General features: G+C 39.8%; 1 protein-coding gene across 2 annotated transcripts in view; it reads left to right on the forward strand.

Moving 5' to 3' along the window:
• pcsk5b (proprotein convertase subtilisin/kexin type 5b) overlaps window positions 1-12057 on the forward strand; it is a 115139-nt gene that overhangs the window by 83730 nt on the left and 19352 nt on the right. For both annotated transcript variants that reach the window (XM_036143761.1, XM_036143762.1), the window contains exons 21-23: window positions 2564-2666; window positions 5095-5231; window positions 11104-11304. In XM_036143761.1, the coding sequence (XP_035999654.1) occupies window positions 2564-2666; window positions 5095-5231; window positions 11104-11304 (441 nt within the window). The remainder of the gene's footprint in view (window positions 1-2563; window positions 2667-5094; window positions 5232-11103; window positions 11305-12057) is intronic.

Below are 12057 nucleotides of genomic sequence, written 5' to 3' on the forward strand. Positions count from 1 at the left end.
TGCGATAATTGCGATAATGTTTTTGATGCAATGATTTGTGATTAATCTGCCAGGTGTTGAGGTTCCTGGCAACCAAAACTCAATTTCCTGCACTTGTGAAACCCACGCACACTTTCAGCATTTTCCACAGTGGATGATGTGAACCCAAGGCTGAAGCAAAGCTAATTTCTGCAGCATTTCTGCTTTAAGTATGATGCTTTCACTACTTGGTCAGAATTTAAAGATTATACTTTTTACAACTTTTTCTATTCTTTTTTGTTTTTATTCCTTCAGGCTCATTGCTCACCCTAGTTCTATTAATTAGCATGACCAAAATTGGGAAATATGTGAAAACCATAATATATTTTTTCTTAAAAGTAGGCGCAAGGCAGCTGAGAATGCTGTCAAAAGTTGCAGATGAGTGAAAATGTCACATTCTAAAGGTCAGGGTTAGGGTGCATAACCCTGAACTTGATGTTGAGGACGTCGTGCTTCACTGCACTCACATTCTGACATCATACGTGTAGAGTTACGTTTCTAAACATGTTTGGCCTAAGAAGTCACTTCAAGCTGTTGCTAAACCTCTAGTGGTGGGAAGAGATGCTGAATACTGATATGCAATTGCTTTTGCCTTTATTCAGCTCAAACACAGAATATAGAGGGAGTACTTATTGATTTATGAGCTATGCTGTGCCATCTTTCTCTCCTTAGCCATCTTTTTCAACTCCAAAGTTTAAATTGTTTAATAATCCTTTGGCAAAACATGCTCCTAATGGAGAGACTGTTTTTTTTACTTTCTAGAAGACCGAGTCAACAATAAGAGGTCACACATCTGTTAGGCCTACTGAAGTAAAAAAAAAAGGAAGTTTATTTTTATTTTTAATCAAGACAGTCAATGTGTTATGTAGAACAAGTGTCCATCAGACACTGCAGGAACACATAATACAGCATGAACAGATTGTACTCACTTCCTGTTTTTAAGTGATGTGTGGCTACAAAGGCGTTTTGTTGTCATAAATACGCTTAGAATTGCTTATCTTGGTCAGCAATGATTTATTTGTTTCATAATTTCAACATTCATATGTTTTTACAGCTCAAAACTCATGAAGTTTCAATTCCAGCTTCAGAATGGATTTTTTTTTTAATGTAGCTTCAGCTACTCTCTACTTTGCAGTTGACTAGGTGAAAATGTCCCCACTAAAGGGTAATAAGCACCGAACCATTCAACTCTAAAGGTTTTAAATATCTTGCTATTTAAAATGATTAGTAAGATAATAATAAAAAAGTTTAACTGTGTTCTCATAATACAGATATTCATGAAACCTAAGTATTCTGCATTTTCTTTGAGCCTGAACTCAAACAACAATATTTGAAGCTTTATTATCTCTTCTTTGACTGGAAGTTATTAAAAATATAATATTTCGGAATAGAGCATGAAAACAATTGAGAGCATAGAAGACATTGAGCAATGATCTAGTGGGAGATGTAACCCAGAGGAAAAAGAGTTTCAGCCCTGGCTATGGTGACAGTAGTAACAATTGACTGTTGGTTTGGTTTGACAAGGGAACGTTATAACAAATCCTATTTCAGAAAAAAGGTTGGGAAAACAAATTAAAAAACATGGAACCACCAAAAACGAGGGAAATTGTTTCTTATTTTAAGGAGAAAGGGAAATAGTTAAAATACTTTTGCCATCATGGGAGAAGTCAATATTCAGTCATATTCAGTGAATTAAAATGCGTATCCTGATGAGGCTCCTTTATATCAATTTTAAGCAGGTGCTAAACATACTTTTATTATGCTCACATTCCTATATTAAATGTATATGTTTTATTGGTCTGATGTAATCTCTTCTTAAATGTCTTAATTTTCTGTAAGCAGAAAATTGTAATTGATTGAAATAAAGGCTTCAGTCAGTGTGTCTAATCAATCTATATAATGTGTTTCACTCAGTGAATTGTTACTGAAATAAATGAACTTTTCAATAATCCAACTTACTGATTCTGGCTGTAAATCCCTCAATGTTCACCTGGACCACAGACGCCACAGAAGAAGGGACAGAACAGACTTCACTTCCTGAGGAAGCTTCAGGGTTTGCAGCAAGATGATGCTTATCTTCTATAAAGGTTTTTTTTGGGAGTCTGATCTCTTCTGCCCTCATCTGTTGTGGGGTATCGCAGCGTCAGAGTCAATCACTTAAAAAGCTCAACTAGCAGATGAAGAAGGTCGGCTCTGTTCTGGGGACTCCTCCAGAACCTCTGGAGATAATTCCGGAAAGAAGGATTATCCATAAAATGAAGAAAGTTACGGATAACCATGGGCCTCCTCTTCAGACTGTCAACAACAGAGGGTCTCCAGTCGTCAGCTTCTTCAGCTTTGCTGTAAAACAGAGACCGCTACAGGAGATCCTTCCTGCCCAGTGCCATCACCGTCTACAACAACTCTTGGAAGAACCTTGTACACTATTAGTTCCTACCTTTAGTTTCCCCTTTAGGATTAATAAAGTATTTTTGAACTGAAACGAATTGAACCATTTTGCAGCAGGTGTATGATGACACTGTTTGTTGTGGCTCTCTGTCTGCAGGGGAATACATGAGTAAAAAGGGAAAGTGCCATTTCTGTGATGCAAGCTGTCTGCAGTGCACGGGTCCGGAGACTGAGGCCTGCACCGCCTGCCCAGACACAAGGTTACAACCGTTCACAAGGACATATCAGCAGTGCAGAGTGCATGTTTTCAGGCTTTTACTGTTTCAGACATTTGCTTTGTTCAATACCTGTCCTAAGTTATTAACGTTTAATACTTTAAGACAACCATCAAATCCATTTTATATCAGCTGATCTTAACAATGCTGGATCCAGTGGTGGCAAGACGTCAGTGAAGTCAATTTGGACCTCGGTGGATAGAAAATGTTTGCACGCTTCTGATAAAATGCTACACTGGTGTGCTGTAAAATATTGATACTAAGACAATAATTTCTGAGCTTTTTGCACATTAATTATAACTTGTAAATTGTGCCATTTTGTTGTTAAAAAAATCAACTTGACCTGTTTTACCTTTTGAATTCACCCAGAGTTCCTGCATACATATTTTTAAACTGATTCGGTCTGGACTCTAGCTGAACTATTGCAGAGCTTAAATCTTCTTCTTGTGGTTAAATCAGTCTTCTGGTTTTTATTTATTGGTAGCTTGACAGGAAAAAGGGCAGAGAGAGAAGGGGAAGATATACAGTAAATGATCTGGGTCCGGGAATCAAACCCGGGACAGCTCTGTGGGGTACTGTAGCCTCTGCATAGGGTGTGCTTGCTTGACCAGGTTATGCTGAAATATGACGTTTACCTTTCATATAGGGTTTTTCTGACAACGTTGACTGGTTGTAGATGTTTGTAATTCCCTCCATCTTGAGTAAAGGCTCTGCTCCAGCCTAAGAAAAACGGCCCCAAATCCTGATACTGCCTCTATCGTGCTTCTCTGCACGTCCAACACAGCATGGACTTGCCAGAATCTCCTGCACTCTTTCTTCTCTTTGACGTTGCTTCTAGTCCTTTTGGCAGCCTCCATGATTGGTGTCCCTATGTTCTTCTCATCAGTCCTGGAGCATTTTACTGTTATGCTATTTGTTGTTGTTGATGTTGACCATTTCTACTGCCTACCATGGTACATCTAATTCCTTCAAAATCATTGCACTTTCTTCTCCCGACTCAAACCTTTGCACAGTGAGATCCCTCTGCAGCTTTGGAAGCTCTCTGCATTTCGTGGATTTTACCCCCTGGATGCAGCTGAGAGCACATCGGGAAAAAATCCTCCTTTAACATCTAGACTTTAGTTGGAGTTGATCAGGGACACTAGATTATGGCGAGTGTTTAACATGAGTTTGAATGTGATTGTTCATCCTGATCACAGCCACAAATCCAAATACTAAGAAGGTACATGCTGTAGTTTATTGGTGAAATTAGAGGAGGTTCAGTTCTCTTTTTTTAATTTCCATCACATAAACCAGGCACTGCAAGTTCTAGGCTAACTCACAACTGCCTTTGGGAAATTGTAAATATTGCATTTTGAGTCTAAAACAGAAAGTTTGCAAGACAAGCTTTCAGGAGTATCTAAGAAATCCAGAGTCACAGTTACTTTCTTTTGACAGAGAAACTTGCAGAAAAGAAATCAGTTTAAGAAACAGAGACAAGCTGAAGCCAATTGTTTCTAAAAGTATTCAGTTAAATTACCAAAAAGGAACTCGAATGACTTCTAAGCCATTGGAGTCAATTAAAAATCGAACCTGGCACTGCACCTTGCCCCAGTACCACCATCCCTTCAGCCGAACATGATTAATGCAGCTTTATTTTGCAGGGAAGTCTGATCAGGAAAGAGCAGAAAGATGCATGAAAATATAAAGCATAGCTGTCTGAATGTATTTCCAGAATCATCTCGACCTCAGACTGGAACTAAGACTTAAGTTTCAAGGAAACGATAACAAAAAACCCACAGCCAAGAAAACAAAGGAATGGCCTCAGACACGCACACACAAAAAAAAACTGTTTAAGGTCTTGGACTCAACTAGCCAGAGTTTTGGATCTGAACGCATCAGAGCTTCTCCAGAGAGACCTAAAATTCCCTCTGTGCTGATTCTGCCAAAAAGAAATAGAAAAACCTCCAAGACAAAGGTATGCCAAGCTTGTGGGAACTTTCCCAAGAAACCTCTAGGCTGCCAAACACTCTTCAGCCAAGTACAAAGAGACGTTTTTCAATACTTAGTTCCAGAGGCATAGTTTATGTTTAAAAAAAAGTTGCAAAATGCTCAATTAAATTTACTTTTTGTGAGTCCCTTTGCACAGCTGTGTGTAAATTAACGAAGGAGTAAAAACAAGCTGGATCCACGCTGAGGCAAACCTGAAACAAAGCAAAACGTGGAACATTTTCCATCTGCTGTGTCCAGTTAAAGGATGTAAGCTAATACTGCTGAAGTGGTGTAAACATCGCACTACAATCCAACCACCGCACTTCGGTTTGAAAGCAAAGTTGACGCTGGTGTAGATCGGACTGTAAATCACAGACTTCCAGGATCGTGTGATGTTCAGGACCAGTCAAACCTTCTAACTCTGTTTAATATGTCCATGCAGGTTGTTTGAGGACGGACGCTGTGTTATCCACTGCCAGGCGGGGCGTTATGCCGTAGGGAAGCAGTGTCTTCCCTGTCATCACACCTGCAAGGAGTGCACTGATGAGGGTCCCGACAACTGCACCAGCTGTGGCACAGGTAAACTCCCGCAGAAATAGAGTCATTAGGATCGTTCTAATGAAGGTCACTTGCCCTCTCCAGGTTGAAGGGGAGTTCCTGCTTCAAGTGGAGTTTAAGTATCTCAGGATCTTGTTCAGAAGTGAGGGGAGAACGGAGCGGGAGATTGGCAGATGGATTGGTGCAGCGTATGCATTTCTGTGACGGGCACATCGATCTGTTATAATGAAGAGTGATTTACCGATTGGTCTACCTTCCTACCCTCAGCTATGGTCATGAAAGTTGGGTCATGACCAAAGGAACGAGATCTCGTATACAAGCGGCTGACATTAGTTTCCTCTGCAGGGTGGCTGGGCGCTATCTTAAAGTGAGGGTAAGGAGCTCAACCATGCAGCAGGGGCTCGGAGTAGAGCTGCTGCTCCTCCACATCGAGAGGAGTCAGCTGAGGTGGCTCAGGCATTTCTTCTGAATGCCCATTGAAAGCCTCCCTTGAGAGGTGTTCCAAGCAAGTTGCACAGGAAAGAGACCCAGGACACGCTGGAGAGACTATGTCTCTCGGCTGGCCTGGGAACGTCTCGGGTGTCCCCCAGACGAGCTTGAGGAGGTGTCCGGGGAGAAGGATGTCTGGGCGTCTCTGCTGAGTCTGCTGTCCACGCTACCTGAGTGGAAGATGGCAATTACAAGCATAACGATCCTTCAGTTTCTACCCCAGAGGTGAAATCAGAAAACTGTTTGCTTCAAGTGCCAATGTGCAAGCAATTTGTTCCAGGCCTCTACCTGAACCTGCATGCATCGGCACAGGAGGTGGGCCCGCAAAAGCTGCACAAAAGCTCCAGCTTTTATACAGGGAGCAGCAATGACTGCTGTATGTTTTCAGAACTGCAGAAACCAACCCAAATGTTGCCACCTGGGTCCATGCTATAGTGGAGAGCAGAAACATTAGCTACAGCTAGAAACAAATCCGTTGTCCCTGTCCTACAAGCTAGCATTAGTACAGAAGCACACCTACAGGAAGGTAGTCTCTTTGCATTGGTTTAATGAGGTCATGTGGTCGTGACCTGTAAATAAGTAAAATAAAATAAAAACATTTAAAAGGTGTTTCGTGACTGTCACAACTCAATATCCTCTGAGTCTACAAACACTGGCAGCATATTGAGGAAATGTTTCCCATGGTGGCTTTTAAATGCTAAAGCAACACCCTGTGTGCATCACCAGCATATAATGGCTACTCAGTACACCCATTCTAGTAATAAACTGTATAGGCGGCTGAAATGGGGCAAAAAAAAAAAAAAAATACAAATCTCAAAATAAGGCATTGTTTTTAACAATTTTTATAAATAAAAATCTGTAAAGTGTGATGTGCATTTCTATTCAGCCCCCTTTACTTTAAACTAAATAGAATCAAGAGCAAAATAAAAAAACGTTTACGCATCAACTAAAAACATGAATTCCTCTTTATGTATGTTTGTCTTAAATACAGTTATTCTGAGGAAGCCCCAGAGGTTTGTTAGACAACATTAAAGAACAGTTTCCCATGAAAGATTTTCATCAGAAAAAACACCGGACAAGCCAGGGATAAATGTTAAAGCAAGGTTGTGTTATAAAATAATATAAAAAGTTTTGAACATCCTTGAAGTTCAATCCCTCATCTAAAAGTGGAAAGAATCTGGTAAAGCTAAAAAACCTGCTAAGACATGGCCATCCACCTAAACAGGCTGGGCAAGGAGAGCAGTGATGAGAGAAAGCAGCCAAGAAACGCCTTTTAACACTGGGGAAACTGCAGAGAAACTATCATATTTGAACCATGTGAATCTGTTCGTTGTGGGAGAGTGATGACAGCAAGCATATTGTCCATCAAACTGGAATCTCCACAGTAAAACACGGTGGTGGCAGCATCATGCTGTGTGGATGCCTTTCTGCTGTAAGGACATGGAAGCTGTTGACGTGAAGATAGATGGAGCTAAATACAAAGCAATCCTGGAAGAAACCCTATCAGAGTCTGCAAAAGACTTTAGATCTGCGGAGATTCACCTTCCAGTAAGTAATTCATCCTAGGCCAGAGCTACAGCAGAATAGCTTGGATCAAAGCACATTCATGTGTTTTAATGGCCTAGTCAAAGCATGGCCCTAAATAATGATGAGAACATGCTGCAATACTTGAAAAGTCATGTACACAGATTAAAAATGGGCAAATATCTCTTCTCTTGGTGTGGAAAGGTGGTAGAAACTTACTCCCCACAGACTTGCAACTGATAAGATAAGATAAGATAGTCTTTATTGATCTCACAATGGAGAAATTCACTCGTCACATCGGCTCATACAAGAAGGTGCATTCAGTTATATACAGTGAATCTTCATATCTACAATGGATCAAAAGAATACCAAAAAAAATACAAAAAAGGAAATAGGAATGTAAATGTCTCATTTACATTCTTTAGTGGTCTATATATATATATATATATATATATATATATATATATATATATATATATATATATATATATATATATATAAACATATCTATATACTTAAATATATACATATATCTATGCGCCTACTTACATACGCACCTACGCGTATATACGTGCATATACATTGTATACATTTGTACATACATACTGTAGTTGAACGAAAAGGGGTTTCGACTGAATGGCTGAAAAGAAATCCACGCCCCACAAGCACAAAAATGTAAAAACGTGAGAAAATGTGGTAGGCTCATGGGGTGTGAAAACTTTAGCAAGGCTCTATAGCTCCGACTGCAGTGTAGAGCAAATGTGCTTTTAGGCCACGCTAAGGCTCATTTGTTTCAGGCACGACCGATTTATCTCCTGAAAATAAATGGATCTAATTAAGCGATAATGTTGCTGTTGATCGATGCGTTTACGAAAAAGAGAATCCGTCTTCGGCATTGTCCATCCTGATGCCTTCGCTGTAACGATGTTATCTTCCATCTATCTATCTTCTTCCCCTCCCCTCAAAATTAAGCGTACCCCTGTCCTGGGATTCTGAGCAGCTAATCTTCTGTCCTTTTCCCTCATATTACTATAAATCTCAGAGGTCATTAACAGACTGCAGCTGAAGAAATATTAGTCTGATGGTGGCAGGAGCAAGTGTGTTTATCGCACTGTAGCAGACAGTATTATGGCTGCCAGAACGAGCGTGTTTACACGGGGGAGATCCTGCTAACGCACCTACACTCACTCTGAGGTACCAGATGTCCAGGAGAAGTATTAACACCAGATTTCCTCGTCACACACACCTTCACACACACACTTTCAATTAGCTGAAAGATTTGTCAGCACATGTTTGAAAATGTGGTTCCATTTAATTGCAAGTCTGTCTGAAGCTCAATGAGACATAACAATAACAGGAGGAAAAGGACCTTCTATCTGTCTCACCCTGTTTCTCAAACCACACACACACACACACACACACACACACACACACACACACACACACACACACACACACACACACACACACACACACACACACACACACACACACACCACTGGTTTAAGTTTATGCTTTAGTTCCCTGCTGTCAAAGGAGAACAACAGCAAAAAAGAGATGATACATCTGTAAAATAAAACTGCAAATAAAAACGCGGTAGGTATGAATTTAAGGTGACATATTTGTGGCTTTATTCATTCGTGTTACTTTTTGTGTGTGGAAACAAGCATTCAGGATTCAATCAGATACAGAATCACTTAGTGTGTATTGCAACAGCAGTGGGACAAGGAAACTGTATTATTGCAATATTGATAACAATATGTTACATAGTGCACTTTGTATAAACTTGGTACGTTATAGAATTGTACGTATTGCTTATTCTATTATGGTGTGTTAGGTAAATAGGCTGGAGTTATCAAACAACTTTGTTTTTCCTTTGGACAATATTTAGTCTGATATTATCCTTATATTCTACTCCTAGTGTCTTTCTTTAGAGTCAACTTTAGATTAGTTTATTTTTCTTTCTTTTTTTCTTTTTCTTTTCTGAATCACTAATAATTACGTGTGTTGGCCACTGTCACACCTGAGTTTGACATTAAAGCAATTCTTATTGATATTCTTAATATATATAAATATATATTAGAGAAATTCAAATGACATTTGTTAGGTCACCTGTGTGCATCAAAAGGTTACTGTAGCACATTTTGTCACATCATAGCTTGAAACGTCAACACATTTTATTGGCATGTGTGTGACCAACAAAAAAGGATCAATTAGGTGGATACCTAAGTATACAAAACATAAAAATTATTTACAAATTTAATTAGGAAAATACCAAAAAAAACACTTGAGATGGTACCAGTCTCATTAAATGAGAATATTATATCACATGGCTATGTTTTGATCCATGCGATTCTATTGCAGCTCTGGCTGTATGCTTAGAGCCGCTGTTCCCTGTCGGCGGGGGAAGCTCTGCTCCAGTCTCAAATCTTCTGCCGCCTCTAAGGAGTTTTCTTTAAAGGATTGTCGTGTGTTTTGCTTTATCCATCTTCCTACAAACCCTTGCCAGTTTCCCTGTCTCTGTTGGGGGAATGGAGTAAAATAGAATAGAATAAAATGATGCTTTACTGACCTTCTGTGGGGACATCTGGGTGTATCAGCAGCAAAGTGTCAGGAAAATGGAAGCACACAAATGCACCTAAAGATGAAATATATTAATGACTATCAAAATGATACTGAGACTGTACAGTAGGATCAAATGCACAACATAAACACAATACAGTCTTAAAGAAATTGCCTTTGCAGATCCTAGGAAAAGTACAAGTTATTAAGATATGCTTAAGCACAGCTTAATAACAACATGTGCAAATAATAGCAAGGACATAGGCAATGTGTCGGGTTACTCATTAAAGGATCTCTGCAGCATAATGCTACTACCACCGTGTTTGAATATGGGGATGGTGCGTTCAGGGTGCAGTGTTGATATCCCACCACACAAAGCAATTTGTACGGAAGCCAAACACTTTATTTTGGTCTCGTCTGACCAGATTTTCCTCTTTCATGTTCTTTCAGGTGCTCCTGCATGGCTTCTGGCAAGCTGTAAACTACACTTCCTGAGAATTTCTTTCAACGCTGACTGTTTTCTTACTCACTCTTCCATACAGGCCTAATCTGTTGAGGGCTTAACAAATAGTTGTTCTGTGAACAGATACTTCCACCTGAGGATCTTTGAAGCTCCTCCAGTGACATTATGAGCCTTTTGGGGTACATCTATGGTTAATGTCGTGTAATATTTTTGTAGGTTTGCAGTCTTTTTATCTGCTGATGATTGAATGATCATAAAGTTGTTCAAAGCTTGGGATGTTGTTTTACAACCTAACTCTATTTTAAAATTCTCCACAGCTTTATCCCAGACCTGCCTGCTGTGTTCCTTAGTTCACTAAATTTCTCTATAAAAATCTCACCTCTTCCCAGAACTGTTTCTTTTGTTTTTCACTAATATTCAGTTTGCTGGGTAGATGAATTGTGAGGGCAGTTTGTGGCATTGGATTTTATTCAGGTGTGTCAAATTCAAAGGTAACAGAAGAGGAATGTGACACAATTTTCAGATTTTCTTTGTAAAAAAATTTGAAAATCATGTAATGTATTTCCTTCCACTTCACAATGACGCTCTACTCTGTGTTGATCTATCACATAAAATCTACAACAAAATCACTCTATTTGTGATTGTAATATAATACATTATGGAAAAGTTCAAACAGGACTAAAAACTTTGGCGAGGCAGATGTGACCACATACTTACTTGAGGCTTCACTTTCAAGATAGTGGTTTTCTAAAACCAAAAATGACTCCTGAAGCTCCGTCTGTGAGTCTGTCTGCATACCTGTGCCTCTTCTTTGCATGAAAGCACTCATCTCTTTTGTTTCCCGTCTCAATCCAGACAGGTTTGATGTGCCCAGGTACCTGTTTGAGAGCCAGTGTCGGGAAGCCTGTCCTGAGGGCTTCTTCCACTCTGCAGGGATGCGTTGTGAGCAGTGTCCTGCAGAATGCATCAGTTGTGTTGCTGCAGAACGCTGCGTCCAGTGCAGCCCGGGATATAAGCTGAAAAATAGCCTCTGTGTCCAACTGGAGTGCAGCACAGGTTAGAGACACGCAATGGTGACACATTAAAAGGTTAATTATGATGCATTATATATATAAAGAGATAGCATGTGTTTTATGTCATCAATATTGCATTTTTTCTTCTTACAGCTTAACTGTTTAATAACACACACAAAAAAAAAATCAAGACAGCTTTTGGACTTCATGTTTTTCAATCTCTTAATGATGAGCTATCTGTTGTTCAGATTCTTATCTCTCTTTAAATGCCACATCTGACAAGAGCTCAGACGATCTCAGCGTGGCGCTAGCCATATGATTAGAGAGTCCGGGCCATCTTTCCACTATCTTTGATATCTCAACAAAGGGGAGAAAATGTTGGCAATAAGTCGCTGGCATGCATTAATCTAGTCCATCTACCATGGCCCACATGGTGTGGACTCTCTCTCCCTCCCCTTTCTGATCTTAATCCTCATTTTTATCCTCTGAGAGATTGTGAAAGATGAACACCTCACAGTTTACATCAAAGCATGAGATCAGCTGGGAATGGCAGCCAAGGGAGAGTTAAGAGAAAGCTGGAACTCCTGCCTTTTTGCAGTATCTGAGATAACGAACAGAGACGGAGCTTTCTGCACCTGCGGGTCTGAAAAGAAAGAGGATTCCGGCGATAAAAGCTTGTGCACGATAAAGGGCGTGCATCATTAGAGCAGATCTTACGTTTTCCTGCTAATTTGATTTGGACATAATTAAAATATGATTGAGAAAACAAACAGTTACCAAAGCACTTTTCAGAAAA

The sequence above is a fragment of the Fundulus heteroclitus genome, chromosome 12 (genome assembly GCF_011125445.2).
Source record: "Fundulus heteroclitus isolate FHET01 chromosome 12, MU-UCD_Fhet_4.1, whole genome shotgun sequence".
Lineage (NCBI taxonomy): Eukaryota > Metazoa > Chordata > Actinopteri > Cyprinodontiformes > Fundulidae > Fundulus > Fundulus heteroclitus.